At 42.8% G+C, this 26,794-nt stretch overlaps 1 protein-coding gene across 5 annotated transcripts in view; it reads right to left on the reverse strand.

Moving 5' to 3' along the window:
- Nucleotides 1-9,476: 9,476 nt before the first annotated feature.
- Nucleotides 9,477-26,794, reverse strand: part of MAP2K6 (mitogen-activated protein kinase kinase 6) — a 130,548-nt gene continuing 113,230 nt past the window's right edge. For all 5 annotated transcript variants that reach the window (XM_070740276.1, XM_070740277.1, XM_070740273.1 and 2 more), the window contains exons 10-12: nucleotides 26,128-26,267; nucleotides 14,120-14,165; nucleotides 9,477-12,525 (exon numbers count right to left, since the gene is read on the reverse strand). In XM_070740276.1, coding sequence (XP_070596377.1) covers nucleotides 12,448-12,525; nucleotides 14,120-14,165; nucleotides 26,128-26,267 — 264 coding nt within the window. In that variant the 3' untranslated portion in view covers nucleotides 9,477-12,447. The remainder of the gene's footprint in view (nucleotides 12,526-14,119; nucleotides 14,166-26,127; nucleotides 26,268-26,794) is intronic.

Here is a 26,794-nt window from a genome sequence, read left to right on the forward strand (position 1 = left end):
TCTTTGTTGCAAAAGTTACAAAATGCTGCCCAGGTCGCCTGATAAATCCGTGAAGTCGATGGGCGCCTGGCAACCTGCATGGTATCTATGACCTTCTCTGGTAAGTCCAACTGCTTCAATTTATGCCTTTTAAGTGCCAGCCTGTCAAGTGCAGCCATTGGGGATCTGGGTGTTGCAGATTCCCCTGGCTCAACGAGATGATCTGATCCGGGATTCTCCACGGGGGTGACACTGAAAGCTCCACCAAGTCCGCGAACCACGGCCGACTTGGCCAGTGTGGTGCTAGTAAGATCACTTCCGCTTCCTCGTGAAGAATCTTCTCCACCACCCTCGGGATGAGATTCACGGGAGGGAAGGCGTACAGGAGACCGGGGGGCCAAGGTGACAGTAGAGCGTTGGTCCCTTCTGCCTTTGGGTCCGGAAAACATGTGAAAAACCGCGGGAGCTGGGTGTTCTGGCTGCTGGCAAACAGGTCCACTAGGGGAACCCCGAAACTCTGGGTCAACTGATAGAACAGGTCTGGATCGAGTTGCCACTCTGACGGGTCCAGGGTAGTCCTGCTGAGCCAATCCGCTGTGGAATTGCTGATCCCTGCGATATGTTCTGCAGTCAGCGATGCTAAATGGGTCTCGGCCCAGTTGAAAAGCATCGTAGTTTCCTCCATAAGTCGTTGTGACCTTGTGCCTCCCTGGTGATTCAGGTGGGCCCTGGTCGCTACATTGTCTGTTAAGATAAGTATGTGTTTGCCCTCCACTATGGGGGCAAAGGCCAGTAGGGCTAGAAACACTGCCCTTAGTTCTAAGAAGTTTATATTGACTGAAGCCAGTTCCTCCACCGTCCATTGTCCTTGGGCCATATGTCGTCCCAGGTGGGCACCCCATCCATATAAACTGGCGTCTGTGGTGAGAATGAGACGGTCCTGAGTGCGAAAGGGGGAGCCTTCCTGAATTGTTTCGGTAAGCCACCACTTCAACGACCCTCTGACTCTCTTTGGTAAGATGATAGTCCTTTGTGAGTGGCTGACCTTGGCTCTCTGAGCTGGTAAGAGAAACCACTGGAGGCCTCTTATATGGTGCCTGGCCCAGGGAACTATACCTATGGCCGACACCAACGTTCCTAGCACTTTCGACAACAGTGCCAGCGGGGCCCGTCTGAGGTGGACCAAGTCGGAAACCAGGCGATGAATATTCTCCTGTCTCTCGGGAGAAAGGGTTACCTTGCCTGATAAGGTATTGATGATGGAACCCAGGTGTTGTAGTCTGGTTGCCGGAGACAGCTGACTTTTTTCCACGTTTATAGTGAAGCCATGCGCTTCTAATGTCCGTATTGTCCTGGCTAGGTCCTCTCTGGCCTGCCCGGGGGACCTGGACAAGATAATTATGTCGTCCAGGTAGGCCATCAGTCTGATGGAATGAGACCGAAGGTTGGCCGTCAGGGCGTCCAGCAACTTGGTAAAAGTCCGTGGGGCCGAGGAGAGGCCGAAGGGCATCGCCCTGTATTGGTAATGGACGCCTTCTGAACAGAACCTGAGAAATTCCCGGTGTGTCGGGTGCACAGGCACGTGGAGGTAGGCCTCCTTTAAATCTATTGAAGTCAACAGATCCCTGGAGCGTATTGAGGGAAGAATAGTCTGTAAGGAGTGTATGTGGAATCTCCTGTATTTGATGTAGATATTGAGTTGTTTCAAATTCAGTATCATTCGGTATCCTCCTGAAGACTTGGGTACCAGGAAGATCCTGGAATAAAATCCCCTGCCTACTTCTTGCCGAGGTACCTGTTCGATGGCTTGTATTTCCAATAAATGGGCAATCTCCTTGCGGATCTGCTGTCTCTTGTGCAGGTCCCGAAGCCTCGGGCAACTTACAAATCGATGAGGAGGAGGTCCCATGAATTCCAGACGAAGTCCTTCCGATACGGTGGCTAGTACCCACTTGTCCAAGGAAGTGAGCAGTCAGGAGGGGCTGAAGTATTGCAGCTTCCCACCTAATGGTAGAGGCCCGGGAGAGTCATTTGGAACGACGATATCCCCTCTGGTTGCCTCCCCGAAAGGGCCGCCTGGACTGCTGGAAACCTCTTGGATGATCCTGATAGGTTCCGCGATCACTCCTGAACGATTGTTGGGAATATTGGTTCTGGTGAAAACCTCTCTGCGCCTGTCCCTGTCCGGTAGAAGAATCCCAACGTGGGTTCTGCTGTCTAGTGTAGGGAGTAAAGCGACGGTCCTGGCGTCTATTGGACTTAAGGAGGACCTTCCTCTTGTCCTTGTCCTCAATGAGGACTTTATCCAGAATGTCGCCAAAGAGCATTGATCCCTGCAGCGGGGCTGATGCCAGGCGCCATTTTGATTTCAAGTCCGCTGGCCAATTTCTTAGCCACAACAGTCAGCGTGACGACAGTGTAGTGGCCATGCCTCTACTGGCAAACTTAGCTGCGTGTAGGGTGACATCGGCGGAAAACTCAGCTGCGGCCTGCAGTTTACTGATATCCTGGCGAAGTCTGGCCTCCTCCGGGCCGAGGCGTGACTGCAGTTCCTGGAGCTACATGATAGAGGCCCTGTTGAAGAAGGAGGCCGCGGCAGCCGCTCGGAAGCCCCAGCCCGCCATCTGGTGGGTCTTGCGCAATAGGGTTTCCGCCTTCCTGTCCTCTGGTTTCAAGCTTTCCCCCGTCTCCGACGGTACCAGGGCACTAGAAACCAGCGTGACTACCGGCTGGTCAATGGGGGGAAACTCCAAAAGTTTTTCCACCTCCTCGTCGAATGTGTAGAACTTTCGCTCCAAATTCGAAGGCCCCTGGGCCGCTGCGGGGTGCTGCCAGGGCTTTTTAACTCCCTCAACAAAAATGTGCGAGGCCGGGATGTGGTCCGACTCGGGTTGGGGTTCTCGTAAAAGGGAAGCTGATGTCTTGCCGGTCTCTGCTTCAGGTGTCTTGGCAGCTCCCTGCAGGTCCATTACCTGCTTTGCTTTGAAAAGTAGGGTCCGAAACAGTGTAGGTTTAAACAGGCCAGCTACTGGCTGCCGCTCTGGGGTGTTCTCATCCTCTGAGAATTCGTACTCTTTGTCAATGTCCTCGCCAAAATCCGGATCCTCTGAAAGAGACCCCAAGCCCGAGGGGGGCGGTATTGGCCAAAGGTTTCTTGCTTGAGTCTGAGGACGGTTCACCTGCTGACCTGCCCCGGCATTCACTCCTTGAGCATAGACATTCGCGAACATCTCCTGTAGATCTGGAGGCATGTGTTGCCATGAACCAGCCTGGGATCGCAGCCCAGCCGCTGTAGGGGTAAACGTAGCCGAAGGTGCCTGGGTGCCCCTTCTTGGAGGCCCTGAAGGTTCAGGTCTAGTCCAGGACAAAGCTGGAGACGGGGCCTGTGGCAGTGTCATGAACTGCCCTTCTGGGGACCAGTCACCCTCTTGGAGGGGCCCCATGTGTCCAAAGGCTGACTGTGGAGTCCTAGATTCAGGTGTGGTTGCCTGCCTCTGAGCCAATGGTACTGGCGAGGGGGAGAGGTGTAATGCTGCCTCCAATTTCTTCTCTAGCGCTTTTCTGCGCTTTTCTGCCTCTTTCAATGAGGCCACCGAAGCAGGGGACTGGGAGGGCTTTGACCTCTCCTTATCCTTCCCCTTAGCCTTTTCCTTGCTCACCACTGGGGAGCTGGCTTTCTCGGTACTGGGCTTATCATCCATTGTACTCACAGCTCCGGTGGTTGTATCAGGTGAATTGCCCGGGAAATTGCCTCTCAGCAGCTTCGTCACTAATAGTAAAAATGGCTGCTGCTGCTGGCCTCGCCCTTGCGGTTGCACATTAGAGCCGAAGCCCAATTTGCGCCTCTCAGCTGCCAGAAGCCCTTCCGGTTGGCGCCTTTGCGCTCCGTGGGGGGGCCTTTCCAAAATGGCACTGCCCAGCGTCTTCGCGGGCTTTTTGCGCTTACCCCCCGCTCTCGCCGCCTATTCAGGCTCACCCAGCCCGTTCTCGGTCGTCCGGACCTCGATGGACCTCTCATAGGCCAGCCGCGGCGATTTTAGCTCTGGTGGCGGCGGCGGCGGCAGCGGCGGTAGCCTCTGCGGCTTTCCCCTCTAGCCGCTTAACAGCTGATCCGGGCTCCGGCGCTGTTCGCAAACCCCTCCGGGGGCATTTGTCCTCCTCGAGCCTCCCAGTGGGGGGGGCGGACCCCCCCACCTTCGGCTCGCAGCCCTTGTTTGACCGCTGGGGCCAGGGACTCCGGACTGAGGTGCTCCTCTTGGGGGCAGTTCCCTCGGGGGGAAGCAGCCCCTAAGGAGATCGTTGGGGGTGTTGTCCGCGGAGGACAGAGACCCCTTCCTCCAACGCTGATCAAATCTGTAAGGAGACAAAAGAAACAAATCTGTAAGGAGACAAAAGTAAACAACAATCAAATTTCTTTAAGTAAAACTCAGTATGTCTCTACTCTGGGACTGAGTTTTTAAAACTGAGCTCATGGGGGACTGCAAGGGGGCGGTACCTATTATTATGCTAATTTTTTACTCAGTCTCTACCAATAGGATTGGTTAAATACCCATGTTGGACTCTCCTTCCAGATGCAGTGGAGAAACCAGGAGATCTGTATGTGTGTGATTTACAGACCTTATTTGAAGGAAGAATGTGCTAATTAGCTCTGCCTCTGGATTGCCGGCAGTTTGTTATCTCTTGGCCAATATGAGCGGGGCTTCTGTCAACATGAACTGATAAATCTGCTCCTGTCTGTACCTATATAAGTGTTTGAATTGAATCCTTTGGTCGTGAGGGCTTCTTTGTTCCGATCTGGTAGGCCCAAAGCAGAACAGCCATTGCCTTCTTAATTTGTGCCTAAGAGAGTGACTGTCCATCACTCAACTGGTTTTGTACCTAAATTGATATTTGAACTCAAGCTTTCTAATCTGGTGTCTTAATCCATAAACCAAATCACTTGTTGATTTACCATACTCAACTTAACAGATATTGATATTGAAGTATTACTGATATTAATCCAGAATAGGAATTACATTCAGCCATTTTTCTACAAATTGGAAAGGACCATTCTCCCATGCAATAAAAAACAAGACTGATACATTCAAGAAGTAATTCCTAGACATATTGGGGGGGTTTTCAGATTTCAAATTTTCTAATTACCAAATAGCGGACAGAGATTGATGTTTTCTTGGTAAATTCCTTCTCCCAGTATTGGCTCAGTCACCAGCTATCATGTCAGAAATCCATCTATGGCTGCTCTTCTAGTGTGCCAGAGTCAGAAACTAAGAATTTTGACACTGTCAACTATTACTTTATGATTAAACCAGGATATATCAAATCCCGACTTACTGTAACTAAATATTGCCACTGTATATATATTAGCATATATATATATATTATATTCAAGTATATTCAAGGATGGTGATGATGGTAGTGCTGCTCTTCTCAACATATTCTTGAAACAAAACTAGATGATTATGAAAAAAATGTTTTATCAATCAATAATAATAGAGCTGGAAGAGACCTTGGAAATCTTCTAGTACAACCCCTTGCTCAAATAGGAGACTCTATACCAGTGATAGCAAATCTTTTTTTCCTCAGGTGCCGAAAGAGTGTGGGCATGCGCTATCACACCCATAACTCAATGCCTGGGGAGAGCAAAAACCGTCTCCTGGAGGTCCTCTGGAGGCAGGAAACGGCCTGTTTCCCAACTTCTGGTGGACCCAGTAGGCTTGTTTTGCCCTCCCCAGGCTCCAAAGGCATCCCTGGAGCTGGGGAAGGGTAAAAATGCCCTCCACATCTGCTCAGAGCATCTCTGGAAGCCAAAAGCACCCTCCCAAAGCCTCTGTGAGAGCCAAAAATCAGCTGGCCAGCACACACATGCACATTGGAACTGAGCTAGGGCAACATCTCACGTGCCAGCAGATACGACTCCGCAGGCCACCTGTGGCACCCATAGGTTCGCCATCACTGCTCTATACCATTTCAGACAAGCAGCTGCCCAGTCTTTTCTTAAAAACCTCCAAAGATTAAGCACCCACACCTGAAAGCAAATTATTCCACTGGTTAATTGTTCTCACTGTTAGGAAGTTTCTCCTTAATTCCAGTTTGCTTCTCTCCTTGATTAGTTTCCCTCCATTGTTTCTTGTCCTGCCCTCTGGTGCTTTGGAAATAAATTGACCCCCCTCCCCTTTGGAGCAGCTCCTCAAATATAATATCATATATATAAACGTATTACATGATGTTGCCACTATCTGCTAATGCTATGCTACTGAGTAGAGACTGGCTTTTTCTTTTCGCAGTGCTTTGGAAGAAACTATCCCATGTAACTCAGCAATGCCTAACTACATACAATAAAAGCCATAAGGAACAGATTATGGGCTTTTACATACTGATTAGGGGTAACTAAAAACTCTGCTTGGGAGTTCTGTATAAAATTTTCCATTTCCTGTGTCAATTTGGAGCATCTCACACAACAGATGCCCTGGTGTGGGTCAGAGTTGAGAGGCTCTGGATACCAATTGTACAAATTTATGTAGACTGTATTTTCAATTCACGCACAATTAGGAAAGAAAAATAAGATCAACTAGTAGATCAGTCAATTGTATCAGATACACTATTTCAGCTAATCTGTCAAGTCCATTATGAAACCACTGTTTGGGAAAATGCAACGATAGCAAATTTACAGGTTCCAAATACCACAAAGAGTGAACAGCAGACTATCCAAGATCTCCTGTTGTCTGTACTAACATTAAAAGGGCTTAACATTATGGTTGAACATCATTAACTGACTCAAACTGAGGTACAGAATATGTGGGCCAGAACATACACACACATAACAATTGCATATATTTGTACATTGACAAACGGCAAACATGGTTCAGAAAATACTACATAATTTGAGAATCAAAATTTTAATTTCAGGAAGAAATTAAATGTAATTTTAGTCCCATGAAATCATAAATTAAGTTACTCATAATTATATGAAGCTTCACGGTTCAATGGATTTATTCTCTTATTTTATTTTAGACTATTAACTCCAGGGTCTAGAATTAATTAGGCTGTGTTTTATGACATAGAAAAATAGTTTTGCGAGAGAAGAATGGGCATTTAATTTTCCTATTTTGAAAAGAAAACATTGACCAAAAAATATTAGTTGATGTTTAAAACATAAAATGCAGCAACTCATTCCCGCATTATTTCCTTCAGTGGAAAGATAGATTTTGTAGTTAAAGAAATGTTCTTTTAAAACAAAAGAAAACAAAAGACTTTCCACATTATAAGAGGGGGAGAAATCACACAAACATAATTTCTAAGGCCTTTTCTGAGGTTTGCCTGGAGACTGTATGAAAATCAGAATCCATGAAAATATTTCCTTCATTCCCCAAATAAATGCACACCAGGCTGTTTTTAATTCATTGGTTGCTTTCCCGAACAAGTTGTGTGTGATGAGGAACCTCAGTGGAAGAATTCATAACATTCAGAATAAAGGAACCCCAAAGTAATTAAGAGACTGGGGAAAAAAACTTAAGATTCTTGTGTTTTTAATGGAGGAATGAGTTATGCTATCATGGTCTACATCTGAAAGTAGGAAATCATCAAGTTGAGTGTGGCATGAGATGAGAAAAGCAATACCCTGTAGAGAATAATTCAACAATTACCTTTTAGCTCAAACAAGAGGGCAACACAGTGTGTGCGCGCGCCCATCCACGACTCAAAGCCACCCCTTTTCCTTCATTGTTCCAAGCAATACTGAAAATGGGCATTCCTGCTTCACAAGTTTCTAGGATACACAATCCAGAGTGGGGCACACAACTTTATCGCAAATGTCCAATGCAGTGTTTTGTTAGCTTGCTAACATGCTTGGCAAAACGTTCTGGTGTTAAATAATAGGATTTTGCTACATGCATCAGTCTCTGCCAGCTACTTCTTGCTTAGAAATGGTTTCAACAGTCACTTATATGAGTTTCTAGAATGTATGCTATTATGGCAAATTTTTCAGCACTGTTTTACAAAGGAGAAAAAAACCCAAACTCCCATGACATCGCCAGTTTGAATATAGCCATGCCCCAAATCCACATACCATTGAAAATAATTAACTTGAAGTAACTTAAACAAACCTAAGACAACTGAGGACTCTGAAATTAAAGATCAGTCACAACAGCCATGGATTCCTGCTGTTAACATTTCCTAGAACAGATGAATTGTACTAATGGAACCTTGCTGAACCCAGAAACATTTTTAAATATTGAAAGACTTGGAAAACATCAACAGATGATGTCTATAAAACACATAATGGGTATTTGTGTCAGTTATTTATTTAAGACAGCCTATAAAAATGAATGCTCTATTAACAGTGATGATGAACCCTTTTTCCCCCCCAGTCAGGTGCCAAAAAGGTGCGGGCGGGCGATAGCGTATGCAAGTGTGCTCACACCCATAATGCAATGCATTCTCCCCTGTGCATGTGTGCTCTCTTGCATGTGCAGAATTGCCTGTCTCCCTGCACCCGCGCATGCACAGAGGCCTCACTGAAGGCTCTGGACTTCCGGTAGGCCCGTTGGGCTGTTTTTCGCTTTCCTCAGGCTTCAGGAAAGCCTCTTGAGGCTTCTTCACCATCCCCAAGGCTTCAGGAGGCTTTCCTAAACCCTGGGGGCAGCAAAAATCTGCCAAAAATCAGCTGCCCAGCACACACATGAGTGCTGGAGCTGACATAAGGCAACACCTTGTATGCTCTCAGATATGGCTCTGCATGCCACCTGTTGCACGCGTGCCATAGGTTTCGCCATCACGGCTCTATAACAACTTCAAACAAGATGATGCATTTCGGAACACTCTGGAGGTACATGTGCATGTCTCTGTATGTGTGTGTATACACACACACACACACACACACACACACACACACACGTGAATGGGCGATGTCTTCTTTAAAGCCCGTTAATTCTTACCCTGTTTCCAGGAGACAATCTGAACAGTTATTTCTTTTCTATTTTTACCTATCATCCTTTACAAAATGGATGTGAATTTGGGCTGCATTGCAAGGGCTGTGAACATTTCAGGGAAATTATGCTCACTAACATGATACGAGAGAACTTTTAAATAACAAAGAGAAGCAAAGCTTTAAATCTGGAACAGAAAATACAGATGTTAGGCACGTTTTATTCTATAACTGTGGTAGGGTTCGTGCACCTGCCAAGAGATGAATTATGTTTGGACAGACCTGACAAAAGAGCTCACAAACACCACATTCTAATTCCTAAAACAAAGCATGAGGCGCGTAGTGTTATTCTTTCCAGTCAGACTTAACTGCAGACGTCACTGGCATGCTCCAGCTATTGGAAACCAATAGGAATATTAATATTGTCTATTAAGCCCAATTTGATCTCCTAAATCCAGCCTGCCTGTTACCACAGCGCTCCGATAAAGGTATCCTGAGGTGAAGAGGATGTAATATCCAATGAGGTGTCACCATTTCAAGAGGAAAAAATGAAAAAGGCAGCAAACAATCTCTATGGCAAGCATCAGATCCGTTTATGGGAAACCCCCAAAGTGGGTTTTAAATGACATGTTTTTCCAAAGCGAGAATAGATGCTGGAACTAGTTCTAAAACCTGGCTGGCTGAACTTTAGCTGCAGCTGAAGACAATCAATCACAGAAACGAAGAATCAAAGGGGTGGGGAGCAGGGAAGGTAACCAGATATGTAAAATAGTTACATGTTCTTTGCTTCTGAAAAAAAAATACAATGAAAGGGAAGGACCTTAGTGTTTTATCTGCAATTAAACATCACTTCCAGTGGACTTCTGCAAAAAAGATTAACTACACTGTAAAATATGGACTGCTGGAAAGCAGGATCAAAATGTCTTTGACAAAAATCCACCTTATCAATACTAATATATCGGTCTTCCCCAATTTGATACACTCCAGATGTGTAGGGTCTGGATGAAGGCCTGAAGGAACATTGTCCATGGGGTCGTGATGAGTCAGACATGACTTCGCAATTAACAACAAGATGTGTAGGGTGTCAACTACATATTGGACAGCACACTTTGACGACCCCGGATGCATTCCTACTATACCCAAAACCTCCATTTGGAGTGAACAAACATCGCTGCTTGAACCATAGAAAGAATTAATCTTGTCAGGGGGAAACTTGCTTCTTGGAAAAAAGGTTTCCTTGGAAATTATGGGATCACTGCAGTTATTTTCATCAGATAAAGATCCAGTCTTATTTCTGAAACAACCCCAATAAAAAACAGTGTATTGTGAAGAGACACACACAAATTGTCGTTTCCATGTGTTAAAACAAAATCTATGACAACTATTTCTGAATGAAATATCAAGTAGTTTTAGCCCTACCAGTGTTGTTGTTGTTGTTGTTTTGTGTGTGTGTGTTTGCGCTGTCATGTTAGATAAAGGAAATAATGCTTATTAAGTAATTTCTGTTCTCTAACTATTGTTTTTAGACAGAGCCAACTTGCTGCGGCCAACTTGCAGCGGGTGAACTTGTCAAGGCCAGCTCGGTGCAAGACAACTCGTTGTGGGAGAATTTAACAATTCTATTTAATTTATTTAAAATAAATAAGAAATATTTCAATTTTTGCCATTTGCATTTCATTCTGTTCTTCCTTTTGCATCCTTTCGTTAATGATTCTATTCCACCATTTCTTTGATATTAGTGTGACTCTTGTCCTGCAGTGAGCTGTTTGGTAGCGAGTTGGCCGTGGTGAGTTGGCTGAGAATTGTCATAGTTCCGCCAAACATATAGGTGGGTCTTCTTCAGGAAACAGTAAGGAAAAAAATATTCATGTAGGTGAAAAAGGAGACAACTATGGGACACTTGAGAGTCCAAAACAAGCTCAGTGTTCTCAGAAGGATGTAAAACTAGTAAATCTTTGCTTGATTTCTTTATTTTTTTTCCCCTTTTGTGAAAACCACATCTTTATGCCCAGGCATGGGTTGCCGCTCCTGTTGCTACTGGTGTACTGTGCGCTCAGCTGTGTCCCACGTGCATCCGAGTGAATTTTGCTTCTGCGCATGCACAGGGAGCCAAATCTCATGAAGAGATGCACACGTGTGAGATTTCGGTGATATTTTTTTGCTTCCGTGCATGCGCGAAAGCAAAAAAATCATCAAAATCTCACATGCACGCGCATCCCCTCATGAGATTTTTCTTCCTACGCAAAATCTCGCTCGGATACATGCACACACGTGCCGGAGATGCGAAGCTGCACGTGCAGCTCCATTTTTGCTACCAGTACAATGGCGTTGACTGTACCAGTAGGAACTCGCTACTGTCTATGCCTCCTCAGTCCCACTTGTGAAGCCTTTTTTTCCCATTCAAAGGAACAAAACTCTCTACTAAGCCAATAGGGCCAGAGTTCTTCCTTGATTGGCCATGATTTAGAGCAGGGGTGTCCAACTGGCAGCCTGCGGGCTGGATGTGTCATTCCCACCTTGGTTCTGCAAAGGCAAAAAAAGTTGTGATGTGTCACAATATGTCACATGACATCATCGAGTTTGACACCCATGATCTAGAGAAACATCATTATTTAAGCAACAATCAAATGTCTAAAGCTGCTTTTGATTTTCCACTAACTTTTAAATACATCATTCTCCACTGTTAATCCCACAGATCCTGATACTGAGATAGAATCTTAAATCTTAAGGATATAATTGTTTATAGAAACTTCAGTTTTAAACCAAACCACTGGAATAATCATCTCATCCAACAAATCATTTTCTTTTCTTTTCCTTTCTTTTTTTCCTTTTTGCATCCTGCTGATGTTCTCGCCAAAACAATCTTCAGACATATCCTAGGGAATGATGTAGACTTCCTCATACATTGCTGGAGTATCATACAAACCAGACTCTTACTTCAATGTAAGAGTCATAAATGGACCATGCCTTCTCCTCTTCCTTTTCCTACAAAGCACTATAAATACTCTTTTCTGTAACTTCGCTGTTTTAGCTGTCATTATTGTCTCACATAAAAACAAAAACAAGAATTCTATTAAAAATCAAGCGCTTAACATAAATATTAAAATAATAGTAAGGACAAAATATAACTCTATATCAAACTTCATAACTACCGTAGCACCTATTACCATAAACAAAAGAAATCTGATTTGACAGAAAATTAAGTATGGCTGTTCGAGAGGTTGGTTAGAGAGCCCTAAAATATCATCATTTAAATCACTCGTTGTTTTGTGTATTTTTTGTTTATGGTTGACAATCTTATTAAAATTCATTTCACTAATCAGTTCATCCTATATCACTATGAATACCAAAGAACCCTTTTAAAAAGCCTTCAAGGGAAGGAGATTAGGATTTTACCAAAAAAAAAAAAAAAAAAAAGGAAAATGGCCACCAGTTAAATTCTCTTCTGGCTTTCCTGTAATGAAGGCTGTCCTACCATGACCCCTTCCTCCTTAATCCCACAAGTTCATCAAAGAATAAAATAATGTACAAGTCCATTTTTCTTTTCAGTTTTCCAGGATGAGTTTGACAAAAGAAGCCACATCTGTTTCTTTGGATTCATGAAAGGTAAAGAAGGGGTGTTGCTAAAAAAAGAAAAGAAAAGGAAGCAATGAGTAGAAGGTGATAAAAAGTTCCTAATAAAAATCCATATTTTTAATTTGTTTGTTTGTATCCCATCTTAATTATTTTTACAAATAACTCAAAGCAGCAAACATATACTGTACAACACTTCCTCCTCCTCCTATGTTGGGCTGAAGAGAAAGTGACTGGCCCAAAGTCATCTAGCTGGTTTTCATGGCTAAGGCAAGATTTGAACTCAGTCTCTCACTTTCTACACTGGAGCTGTAAGCATTACATCAAATTGGTTTAAATGGCTAGGGCTAGGATCGGCAACCTGTGGCTCTGGAGCCGCATGTGCCTCTTTCAACCCTCCGCTGTGGCTCGCTATTGTCGGTCAGCTCCACAATTGATACGGCTTTTGTTTAGGAAAGATAGAGGAAAAAGGACACCATGCTAGGAGGAGACTCTTATGGTGGGGGAACCGAACTTCCAGCTCCAAAATTGAACGGGGGGCTTTTAGTTAGGACCTTTGTGGTTCTTTGAGTATTTAAGGTTGCCCGCCCCTGGGCTAAGGAGACACTTCCTGAGTGCCATGACAGAACCTTATTCCCCTCATGATCAGTTTGCAGACCTCCCACGGCCTTTTTTAAAAAACTTTTCAGTGTAGTGACTGAATGCTTAGTTGGCATTGGTTGTCCCAATCCAATATGGGCTATTGTTTCTCAAGGGCACAAACACACAACTGTTTCTCTACTGCCCTTAACCTACTGCAACCTCCACCCACGGTTTCCTGCTGTGCATCAAAGGTAGCATTTCCTGACTTCTGCTTTATAGGCTGCTGACCATTGTTATTGCTGCCCTCTTGGGTATGTTTTGTATTTTCCAATGAAACATTAATACAGCAACAACTCAAACAGGTTCACTGGCAATATAGAGAAAGGATGTGCTGTTTGTTTTTTAAAATAAAACCTTGTATCTCTCTCTCTTAAAGAATACTGAACTCATAATGAAGTCACTGGAAAGTCTTGATAAGCTACCAAATTTTTTAAAAATATCTCAATACCCATATTGAGAACTACAGCAATAACAAAAAGCAGAGCTCAAATTTTTCATTTGAGTGTATATGTGTGTGTGTGTGTGAGAGAGAGAGAGAGAGAGAGAGAGTATGTGAGTTTGTGTATTTCAATTTATAGACAAGCAGAAGAAAAAAATCACTTCGATTAGAAATCTACTCTTTCATCCATCCCTGACGCTAAGTCATAAAACATCACATCAAACAACTCTAGCATTTGAAGGGGAATCCTTCCTTCCTCCCTTCTTCCCTCCCTCCCTTCCTTCCTTCCCCCCCCCCCTTTCCCCATTTAGTGATTTCAAAATTGTGCCTGGGTGTTCTGCATTCAGATGAATATAGGTGGACAGACAAAAAGGGAGAGGTAGGTGCAAGCTATAACATGGTCCTACAGGCATCAACTCTATAACTGACATTTCTTTTGGCTATGTAAAGGCTGAAGGCAGAGAACAGAAATATTGGGATGCGCTATTTTTCTTGCCACCTCATGTTTATTAAAAGCATAAGTGAAATCTATGTTACACTTGAATTCAACAAGATAAACTCACCATTAGCTCAGGGTATGTAGGTCTTTCTGTGGAATCTTTCTTCAAGCTTTGAAAGAAAAAGAAAGATGCATATTATTTTATGTTCAGTATATAAGCAATAGCCAAATGCCAACCTTAACCCAACAAAAGCTACAGATAGATCTCTCTAAAGCCAGACAGATAGAGATTATGCTCAAAACCAAAATAGTAAGTAATTAACAATATATATAAATCCCCCAAATGCTCAAATAAAGTAGGGGGATTAAAAGGCTATTATATTTTAATATACCATAGTGCCTCATCCCAAACTTTTGGGCACCAGGGACTGCTGCTGTGGAAAGAGGTTTTCCGGTGGACTAGGGAGGGTGTGGTTTCATGTACCACCTGCAGTTCCATGGATGGGGCTTCACTTGTTTGCATGGCCCAGTTTCTTGCATGGTGTGGACCAGTTCTCTGCCCATGGATGGGGCTGGGGACCCATGATATAGATTACTGTGCTATGAACATTTTTAAAAAACAGTCATACTATTTTGCACAAATTCAACACAATATAACAAATACACGTTCTGATGAATACCCTAACCATAATTCTGAAGCATCAGCAGCATATATGCAGTAACCACATCTCAGAATTATAGGACCGAAATTAAATTCCACATGTAAAATCTAATTTGTGTCTGGCTGAAATACAAGTAAATGGAATAAATGTCGTTTCTTAAAGCAGAAATTGTCTATACCTTTGAGTTTACAAATTCAAGAGTAAAACAGAATAACATTAATATAATTTATAATATCATATAAAAGAAGTTAAAGTAAAGTTTAAAAGTATCCATATCATATCCTTACAAATTAAATGTGTTTTACCATATTCATCTAATTTTACATCAAGTTTTAAAGGAAAACCTTTTGCGCATTTTTGTTCCTTTTAAACAAAATATGAGTTAGAATGTAGTTCCCAGGTAATATTATACAAGCTACTCATACATTTTAATTTTGTTTATTGGGTTAAGGGAAAGGAAAAAAAGAAAACTTTTAAGGGTTCCTTCTGAATTCACAGTAGCAACTGCTTTGAAACTTCTGAAAATTAAATTGATTTGAAAATAGGAATTCTGCTTAGGAAACTGGCATTTCAATAGAGGTCAATATAATCCACAGCATGGCAAAAATTTAAAAAAGTGGTTTCTATTCATTTTTTTAAAAATGGCTGCTTTCATGATAATATCATCCTTATGTTTTATGCTATAAATAATATAATGTGGAAATTTCTAATAAAGCTTAACTTCTGCTTTATGTACTTGGTGAATGTTTTATTGTGTAGTTTTATGAGTTTTCAAGTTTTAACCAAAAATAGCTTTAAATGTAAAAGAGAAATTATGCCAGTTATTTGGTGCTTTAACACACAAATGTCAAACATTTCTTTAAAAACCAAAAATGTTGCTATTCACTCAGCTACGCGTAGACAAATAATGCTGAAAAAATTCCTGGCTTGTTTAAAATTTTCAATATGGCAACCAGAATATCATTTTCTTAATTTACTGGCTAAATATTTTTAGAATTGGATATTTTTTAACCTCCAAAAATGTAATTCAGAAATAAAAAAAACCCTTATATTTTATGTCATACATTCTGGCTTTATGGATAAATGGATAATTTTACCTTGGATGAATGGATAATTTTACCTCTTAAATGGATAATCTTACCTTGCTGGATACCTTTCATACTAAGACTTCCATAATAATAATAAAAAATGATACATTTATATGGTGTAGGACTTATAGATAAAGGTAAAATAAAGGTTCCCCTCGCACATATGTGCTAGTCATTCCTGACTCAGTTTCTAAGCCAAAGAGCCAGCACTATTTGATGAAGATTCTGTAGTCATGTGGCCGGCATGTCTAAACACCGAAGGTTACCTTCCCACCAAAGTGGTCCCCATTTTTCTATTTGCATTTTTTACATGCTTTCAACTGCTAGGTTGACAGAAGCTGGGGCAACTAACCGGAGCTCACTCCATTACGCAGTGCTGGGGATTAGAACTGCTGAACTGCCAACCTTTCTGATCGGAATGGGACTGTTCACCAACTCCGCTTGGCGGTGCCTGTTTGGTCCCCAGGTTTCCACCCCCTCATCATTTGGGCGCTGCATTTTCTCCTTGGCCCATTTGCCGAATGGGCTCAAAAGCCCTTTCACCCTGGCCTTTTGGATGCAGGGGACACCTTGCTGCCAGCCAATCAGAATCCCACCCCACCCCACCACACACACTTCATTCTTTCCATTCCATCCCCCCCCCCCGCACTCTGGCGGCGGAAGCCTGGGGACCAAACAGGCACGGTCAAGTAGAGGAGGTAAACAGACATAGACTCCTTTTCGATCGACAAGTTATTGAGCCACCGTGTCCCCTTGTAAGGGACACAATCCCCTGCAATATCCAGCCAATAACAACTATGACCAGTATTACGAAATCAAAAGGGAAGTTCTATAAGAAATAAGATGAAGGACGAACCAGCAGTTCCCAGGCTAGAAAGAAATGTTATGCTAGCATAGCCTGAATACCTCTCAGGGTCATCATTGTAGCCACATATCCAATAAGTCCTGGTGTCACAGTGGTTAAAGTGCCGTATTACAGGCTAATTCTGCCCACGTCTTAGAGCTTAATCCTGACAAGGTCTAGAATCTGAACTCTGTAACAGACATATATTAAGGCTTTGACTTTTGTGACTGCAATATATGGCTTCAATCTGTCCTGCAATAATAAGACTATTAACTTGTCAAACTGTGCCTATAAGGCTTCTTAGAAAAAGACAAATCCTGAATAAGGGATTAAGTATCTGAAGAATTAACATTCAAAATTCTAGGTAAATACAACAATTCAAGTGCTATTTTCTAATATTTGTGAAGATGAAAGAAAATCAGCAATTTTAGTATCTTGGTATCCTCTGTGTATTTAATACTGTATCTGCCAAATAATTATAAACAGTACCAAGACCTGAGAAACAGGTATCAGGTTACTTTACATCTTACACAAAATGAATAGAATAGATTTTGAGTAAAACATCTATAGATGAGTTAGGTGGAGAGGTGTAACTGACAGGAACAAGGCTGACTCAGCAGCAACAGCAAGCTTTATTTCAGCACCAACAGACACAACAGGGAACAGTGGCTTTTATAGTAGAGCTGTCAAACTCCAAACCAATTGCAGGGCTTTATTTTCCCACTTGCCGGCTATTTGCATCTGAGCCAATCAGGCTTGAGTAGCAACTGGTGCGGTTCACTCCCTGGATGGCGCATGCATAGTTGGTGAGGTAGGTGGGTGGCCATCGATAGCAACCAAAGGAGGTTTAACAGAGTATTGTCCCACGGAACTTCCGGAGATGTGAGGGGCACCATCTTGGAAGGCTCGACTATCGCTGGAGAGGCCCTGATTTCAGGTGAGGCCGGCAGATGTTATCCGACAGTGGAGGAAGGAAGGGCCACCTCTTGCAGAGAGAGACAAGCTAGAATGGGAAGGTGTCAGCTAGCTGGGCCACATTGTCACAGAGAACTCTTCGGCAAAGCTATTCATGTGGCGCCACCATAGTTGACAATCAGCTAGGCGCACCCTGTAGGAGCATAGGCCTGTTAGTTGAGCCACATGCCCTGGAACCCATTTTTGACCAATCCCGAAATATAATGCAAAAATAGGGTCGCCTGGCCGGACCTGTCTATTGGTGGTTGCCAAGTGGGGTTGTTGTTCTGAGGCATAGCTGGGATGCAAACAATAAAGCTGGGTTCTGAGGTGGCAACTTTGGCTGAGGCCAATGGCCTGGCAAGGGGTGGTGTATTGTGCCAGGAGATAAGTGGTGATGCTTGTGTGCCAATTTAAATTCCCCAGACAGCCCAAAGCTTCTTTAGCAGATCTAAAGGTTTGTTTAGCTAAGTCGTTGGCAACTAGGTGTGCTGGGACTGTGGTGGCATGTCGAAGCCCTAACTGAGCCAAGGAGACCTGGAAGGTAGCAGATATAAAGTGGGGGCCATTGTCAGTGATCTGGGTGTCAGGCAGGCCATGGGTGGCAAATAGAGCCTCCAAGAGTCTAATTATGGCCTCAAACTAAATGGTGGGCATGCGAGTCATCTCAACCCACTTCAAATAGGAGGTCCACTAGTACTAAAAACATCCAGCTTTTGAAGGGGCCAGCCAAATTGAAGTGGGGCCTGGACCAAGGGCCTTTGGATCCTCCCAGTCTAAGATGGGGCAGCAGGCAGGGCTGCCTAGACTGCTGGCAATTCTGGCACTTAACCATCCAGGCCTCAATTTGCTGGTCCATTTTAGGCCACCAGGCATAGCTGCGCCAAAGTGATTTCATGCGAACTATGCCCGGGTAGGCCCTATTGAGGCAATGGAGGCTGGTGTCCCTGACAACTGGTGACACTACAACTCTATGCCCCCATAATAGGCAACCATTCATGACTGTCAACTCATATCTTCTGTTGAAAAAGAGCTGGAATTAAAGGGAGGGATACACTGAGGGCCACCCCTTGTGCACCCAGTCCAAAACCTGAGCGATTATAGGGTCTGAGACTGATTGAGAAGTAAATTGGCCAGCAATGACCAGGGTCTGGAGTTCAATAACAAGCAAAACAGGAGATGCAGGGGCAGGGTGAAGGATTGGAATGGGTAGACAGCAGCGGCTTAGGGCATCAGCATGGCCCATCTGGTGACCAGGGCAATGTTGGTAAGAATAGGAGGCAAGAAACCCAAACCACTAGGACATCTGTCTCTGGCAATTAGGCTAAGGAGAAGTTGGTGGTTTGTGACCAAGTCGAAGAAACAGCCATAAATCCAATATATAAATAAATAAAATAAAGGTAATCATGAAATTTATACTGTATATGCCAGCGACACAAGCAAGGGTTAGGGTTAAACTCAACACGAGGTATCCTACTTACTCCAATAGAGACACTACTCCCAAATTTAAATATTCATTCAGCCCAGCAATTAAAGATATCCGGATAGACAGCTAGAAAAGCCTTCAGAACTTTAGTTCCCCGATGAGTTTACTACACTTTAGTGTGCATAATGGATAAAAAGAAGTTAGGACTGCAGGCTATGCTTAGCATAGAAAGTAAAGACAAACTTTATGACCTATATTCTGTAAAAGAACTAATGGATCTCCCTTTGAAAATGGCAGTTCCAAAGATGCCTTGAAGAAACAGGTACAAATCGGACACAATAATGCTTATCTTAAAATATTTGACTGCGCTGAGCTGATGCATTTAACATTTCATTACTGACTCTAAAACACAGTGCAGACTTGCCTTCCACATACAATTTGTTTAATCTACTTTCTAAATATGGAGTTTGTTATTATTGATGCTTGTGAAGATCCTCCTTTCTGAAAATAGCTTTACTCCAAATGGCTGGCTGAGAACATTTGACAGCTATGGGGTTGTGAGTTGAAAAGGTAAAAGGCTGGTTATTTCAGTCTCTTTTACACACACACACACACACACACACACGTACACATGCACGCGTGCACACACACAGACAAAAGCTTTGAAGACAGGATGTAATAGCCACTCTGTTCCTGGCAGGGTATTTAGGGGGAAGATGCTTGGAGCAACTTGACAAAGATCCTGACACATACGGAGGGGAAGGAGGCATAAAGCGTCACATTATGAGAAAGCAAAGCGTGTTCATCAGCTCCAGCAAAAACACACCCTCTGCTGGGATTTATCAGGCCCGGAAGAAATGAAGGATGCTTGCTGAATAGGTACTTCCTGATAATCTCTTGCTGCTTCATCACAGAGCTCAGGTGTACGGAAGCGCTTCTGCTGTGTAATAACAAAAGCTGATGATTCACATAGTCACATATGTACACGCTGCCTCGGCTTATCAAAACTGACAGGAGAGACCGTGTGTGGACAAAATGGATTAGTTTTTAAATCTGCATTGAATCCTATCCAAGTTCACTCCGAAAACACTTTTAATGTAGACCAATGCCTGTTGGTTTATTCCTTTCCAAAGACCATTTATGTGAGTGGCCCCCAATATTTTGGGCACCAGGGATCGGTTCCGTGGAGAGAGATTGCTCCATGGATCGCAGAGAGTGTGGTAGTGAGAGTGATGCCTGCATTCCATAGATGGGGCTTCACTTGTTGCGCAGCCTGGTTTCCGTTTTGGGTGGGGCTTTTTGGGGGGGAGGGTTGCCTATCGGTTCTTCCAGGGGCCATATACAAGCTGAAATGGAGGTGAGCCTATGGTCCAGAGCAGGGGTGGGCAATTAATTTTGCCATGGGGCCGCATGAGAAATTGGGATGTTTTAGAGGGCAGGACTAATATAATTAACTCAGTTCGTTTATAGTATAAAATTCATAATGCAAAGTCACTAAAATCATGCAGTACATATCATAAACCCCTTATTTATCCTATGTATCGTCCATTAATTTTACCCATGTAATTCTATATAGTTCTAAAATTCTAATCTAATTTTACGAATTAATACATCCTAATATTAAACAACACCTAAATACTGTATATCTTTTATCATCATTCCATAGTCAATCCATAGTTAATAATCAATCATCCCTCCTCAAATTTCTACCACTCTCTCATTTCTGGGTACCCCTCCCCCTCTCTCCCCCTTTTCTCTCTCATTTGTTTCTCATTTCTCCCTCTTCCTCCCTTTTTTCCTCATTCCTTCCCCCTCTCACTTCTCCTCTCTTCCATCCCTGTCTCCTCCCCCCCTTTTGTGTGTGTGTGTGTATACACTCTTGAACCATTTCCACAAACAGGTGAGGGCTGGTTTTTTTTTCTTTCTTATTCTTTGGGTGCTTTTTACCATATTCTTTAAATCAAGAGTCACTTCTCTCTTTCTTTTGTTTCTCTCTCTTTCCTCTCATTCTCTGCCTCAGTCATTTTCTCATCTCTTTTTTTCTCCCCTTTTTTCTCTCATTTCTCTCTCACTCTCTCCCTTTCATTTGTTTTTCTCTTCCTTCTCCTTTTCCTTATCTTCCCTTCGCTCTCTCACTTTTTGTTTTTGTTCTTCCCCTCCCTCGTTCATTTTCTCAATCACCCTCCCCCCTCTCTTTTCCCCTCTCGTCTCTCTGCCTCCGTCTCTGTCTCTCTGGGAACCAGCCAGCAGCCTACCCCACTTCTTCAGAGCTTATCCTCTGGTTTCACACAGAACTTTCCGGTTTTACAGCCAGCCGACCCCGATCGACTCCTCTCCTGCTTCCCTTGTTCACCCTCCCTCTTCTCTCCCTGTGGAGAACTCGCCCGACAAGCCTTCACCCTCCGACCTCGGACTCCCATTCAGTTTCCATTCTGAAAATGGGAGCCAGCAACTCAGAGAGGAGGCGGGTGTGTGTGTGTGTGTATGCTGTGCCCTGCTCGGCTTTCGGCAGGCCTTCCATTACCTTGGCCTCCGAGGTGCCTCAGTGAGCGGGCGTGAAGACTCAGCGCCTCCTCTGGGCACAGTCCCCACCTCCTCCCTCAGGGCTGCCTCAGGGTGAACTTCTGCGCCCCGCCATGCGCCTCTTCCACCTGCGAAGGAAAAACCTTCGCAGGCGGAAGACTTCCTCACACTTTCCTTGCCACTCCCCCACTGACTCCGACACCCAGCTCCCCTGCGCAGCCTTGGAAAAGACTGTGCGGGGGGTTGCAGGCGGGCCAGTCACAAATAGCGGGCGGGCCGGATGCGGCCCGCAGGCCGCCCCTTGCCCAGGTCTGCTCTAGATGTTTTATTTTGGTGTTCATGCTATATATCTGCTATATATATATATAATAGGCTCTTGAATATAATCTGGAAATAATTGTTCTGGTCAAAGATACACAAAGAAAAAGAAATAAAAGAAAATGAGGCTGGACACATTATTGCTTTGCATACTGTGAGACACAGAATTCAGGCAACCACCATCATATTACTAACTACTTTGAACAGATTTGAGCTATATTATAGAAAAGCTAGCCATCAAACTTTTTATTTTCCCATTCTCAGTGAAAGAGCTGCTCTGCAGTTCCAGATGAATGCTCCCAAATAGATATAAACGCCTCCAAAACAACACAAGGAATATTGCCAAGTACCATTCAACAAAAGAAAAGAACAGAATGTCACTCTTATGGGCAGAAATGAAAGAACTACTGTACATTGCTTTCTCCACACTAATTTTAATTCCCAGACCCTATTTCTTACTACAATTTTATTTCTGAGAGTATCTTGTCCACCCCACAAAATGGCTTAAAACTCTGAGAAACTGATCTTAGTTCCTCCATAATCTTCTGGGAGGTCAACGTGACATTTCCTGAAAGCCACTGTAAATAGTTCTTTAGGAAAAGTTCAACTGAGACACACATGGCTTAGCTCAGGAAGAAGGCAGTGGAAGTAACGCCAATTTGCGTAAAGGACAATCTTACTGTACCTTGACCATTTCCCTTGAGGACTTCTGCCTGTTTTAAAAACAATGAAGCTTCTATAGAAAGCTTCAGCATGGTTCTTTAATAGTCATGGATGAATGTCCACTAAAAACACACTTCCAAAAAGGACAAAAATAAATAAATAACCAGACCGGAAAAATTGTCTTCCTTATTATTCTTTTTTTAGAATTATTTCAATTTATTTATACACAAATTCCTTAAGCAATCAGAACTCAGGAAGCTAAACTTGCAAAGACTGGGTATAATGTGTCGCCTTCCAAAATTGACAGGATAACATAACTAAGACTTACTATCATTGCAATCTCATTGTGGCCAGTTCACTATTTAGAGATCTCGGAAAGTAATTTTATTCTAGGCAAAGGATATATTTTGTCTAGGCTTAGAGAATATAGATTTAAAAAATACAAAAGAACATTGTGAGAGTAAAAATCTGTGCAGAAAATAATTACAAAAAAAAACACAAGCCAACAAAAGAAACCAACACAGATATAACAAAGTAACCAATCAACTCACAGCTCTAGGAGTTCTTCAGAAGGAGCCAGTTAGAGGTCACCTCATCATTTTAGCACAATAATTTAACTCTACTTTCTGTTTTGCCAATGTTTTACCTTCTATGTGGGAAATTAAAAATATACATAACTACTTTTGATATAAGATACCAACTTCTATCTTCTCTCTGTGTGTGTATCTTCTACTTCCCATTGTTTATTTATTTATTTTATTTATTTATTGGATTTGTATGCCGCCCCTCTCCGGAGACTCAGGGCGGCTAACAGCAATAATAAGACAGCGTACAATAATTGTTGTTCTTTCTCCTATTGTTTTAACCTCATTCTCACTCCATTTTAACATTTGTAAACCTTTCTCTGTTGTTTTTTTTGTGTTCCCCACCTCAAAAGTTATTTGGGTAATATTTTCTTTTTCCTAAATTCCAGTCACTACTTATAGGCAATGATCACAGGCCACACAGATTAGGATTCATATGTTCTGCCTAGTTACATCTTTCCCATTAATTCCAGGCCGATCCAATCTGAACTCTCAACTACTGATTCTTGCTGGGGACCACTTTATCCTTGGCAAACAAGAAAATGAACAGAACACTTTGAATGACACCCAAGCTTTAAAGGATACGGAAACCTGCTATGCTAAAAACAGTTTTGAAACACTTAAAAAGTTTAAGATCTTGTATTTCACAACATTCATCTGTTTTTCCTTTGCTTATTTTGTTTGGCAATGTTTATTACAAGGTTATGAGTAATTCAGAATGAACACTCAATATTCAATACTTGAGTATTTTTGGATGTTTTTTTTTTTTAATGTAACATGGGTTTTGCCCCATGCAAGCTTTGTTTTATACAGTGGTACCTCTAGTTATCTCTAATTTGTTCTGTGACCAGGTTCTTAAGTAGAAAAGTTTGTAAGAAGAAGCCATTTTCCCCATAGAAATCAATGTAAAAGCAAATAATGTGTGCGATTGAGGAAACTACAGGGAGGGTGGAAGCCCTGTATCCTCCCAGGAGATTCCTAGAGAGGCCCTAGGGAGGCTTACCCCCGCCTTTTCCGGCCCTGTTTCCTCCCAGGAGATTCCTAGAGAGGCCCCACAGAGGCTTCCCCCTGCCTTTTCTGGCCCTGTTTCCTCCCAGGAGATTCCTAAAGAGGCCCCATGGAGGCTTCTCCCCACCTTTTCCGGTTACAGTTTTAGAGGCTCGGGTTTGTAAGTGGAAAATGGTCTTGAACACCAGGTTCTTATCTAGAAAAGTTTGTAAGTAGAGGCGTTCTTAGGCAGAGGTACCATTGTACTGAGATTTCTTGTTTATGAGCAAGTGTCAACATTTATTTTGATTTTATTAGACTGCTTATCTCCCTCAAGGTTATCATGTAAAATGATTAAGTTCATTGGAAATATCTGCCAGATATACTTCCAATGAACATATTTCATAAACATATCAAAGGAGGGAAAGATGAAAAGATTGGAATTCTTTCCAGTGTCTTTACTAGACGTCATAGAAGGTGTCTGTATTTTCTTCAGTATAATAAAATACAGTTAGTCCCCAACTTCAAACCATTTGTTAGTGACCGTTCAGTTACGTTTCTGGAAAAAAAAGTTGACCGTTTTTCACATTTACAACTGTTATGAGTATCCCATGGTCACAAAACTGGATGCTTGGCGTGGATTTATGACAGCTGCAGTGTCCCGGGGTCATATGATCACCTTCTGCAACCTTCTGATTAAGCAAAGTCAATGGAGAGGCCAGATTCACTTCACAATTGTGACGCAAAATTCATTTAACAAATGTCTGGGCTGAGTTTGGGCTCAGTTGGGCTGAGTTATGTTGTAAGTTGAGGACCACCTGTGTTTTTTCTCTCTTTATATGTTTGAGGACAGGTGCAAATATGTGGCTCATAGGTTTTCCTTTTCTTTGGGTTGGATCTGATAGGTTACAAATATGGCCCTGTGTCACCTAAAAAGTGGGGACAGAAATAAGCAGTCAGAGGAATTCCAAAATGTTACATAACTCTGTTGGGAATTATTTTTCGCATCCCCTAGACAAACAAGTCCAATCAGTTTGAAACAAAACCTTTTTTTGTAAATCTGCTTGCATTCTGATCTGTTTTCAGAGATTTATTCTGCTGATAGACACGCAGAACCTTTAACATATTTGATTTCTGGGTTGAAAAGATTAAAAAGAGCAAGACACTTTTGTGGACAGAGCTTTTACAAGGCATAATAATGATACAGCTGCAACCGGACATCTGGAAGAAAGCAAAGCCCTTCCCTTTTCCTCCATGGTCCTGGGAGTCCATTGGGATGGACTAGGTCTGCAGAATTGTGAGTTAGACGCCAATACATCTGGATATCTGAGCAGAACTGCAAAAGTAATTAGCCCACCCACCTTTCTGCTGTTTTTAAAAGAGAAAACTGTGAAGACTAGAGACAGATATGTGGGTGCCTAATTGTTCTCATTCAAAAATAATATTCAACCTATCACATAATGTAAAGCCAATGCTTTAAAAACACAAGTTAACATATCTGTTCCCAGTCCTAAGGACATTACAGTTTACAGCTCAAGACATGTAAAGGACAGAGAAAGAGGAAGACAACACAACAGAAATTTTAGCAAGGTTGTTAAGGTTAGTTGTGTGCACCAAAGCTTAGTTTGAGTAGCAGAGATCATTAGTGCTGTGCCCATTTTCATCCATGTTTCATTTTTAAAGGATAAGCATTATAGGACTTAAAAACAAGAATATATATTACTGAGATTCAAATTATGTGTTTAGTACCTTCCTGAACAACTAGTGCACTCCTGTTCCAATATTTGTATTAAAAGACTGATTGGGTTGCAGTTAGAAAGCAATTCATAAACAACTAGGGTTATTTTTCCCTCCTTGCCAATTTCTTCTTTTGTGAGAAATAACTCATTTTAGAGACAATCTAGGCATCATCACTCATTTGGGAATCCAGTGCATTTTGGAAACAACTGCCTGATTTTAAGCTGCATTTATCTCTGGTCAGCATGTCAGTCTACACCTGTACGCCCCCAGTAATATGTGAGCAAATTCAAAGGTTAATGAAGCAATATCTGACTTCTCCATGATTCAGGGAGAACATTCTTACCACTGTGAGGTAAAGTCAACGAATTCAGCTGAAAACTTGTCTGCAGGGAGTTGTGGTGATGGCTCTTCCACTACCTGTTTGAGCTGCTGGAACGGCGTCCCCCAGGAGTCATATGGAAACCGCAAGATTGCTAATTCAATCTAGGTCCAAAAACAAAAGACAGGGAGGCATCAAGGCATTTTCCGGGGGACTCTTTTCTCCCTCCCCCTCCCTATCTTCCCAAAGAAAAATATGAAAAGGCTACTGTGATAAAGACACACAAACTCAATCCAATGTTGTTGCATGCTGCCACCTTCAGGATGAGAGCTGAAATTACAACTTCATTTTTTAAAATGGATTTCTATTGGAGGCTGTGCTATTCTCCCCCTCCCTCTTCCATTTTCCCTTGGAAACACTGGGCTCATTTGGTGCCTCTGAGGCACAGCCTGTGTAAGTCTCTGGAGACAGCATGTCTCTGGGAATATTTCAAAGCTGCAGCTTTGAAATATGTGAGGCGAGTTCTTCTGGTTTGTGCCACGTACCCACAGATTCTCCAGAAGACGCAGGGTGCCAGGGGAAGAGTCTACTTTCCTCTCTGCCCAGCCTACGAGGGCTGTTGCAACAAAGTGGGACTAATCATTCCCAAGATAATGATTCTGACTTGCTAGCAGAAACCTTAATGTTCATT

This window comes from Erythrolamprus reginae, chromosome 2 (genome assembly GCF_031021105.1).
Source record: "Erythrolamprus reginae isolate rEryReg1 chromosome 2, rEryReg1.hap1, whole genome shotgun sequence".
Taxonomy (NCBI): Eukaryota; Metazoa; Chordata; class Lepidosauria; order Squamata; family Dipsadidae; genus Erythrolamprus; species Erythrolamprus reginae.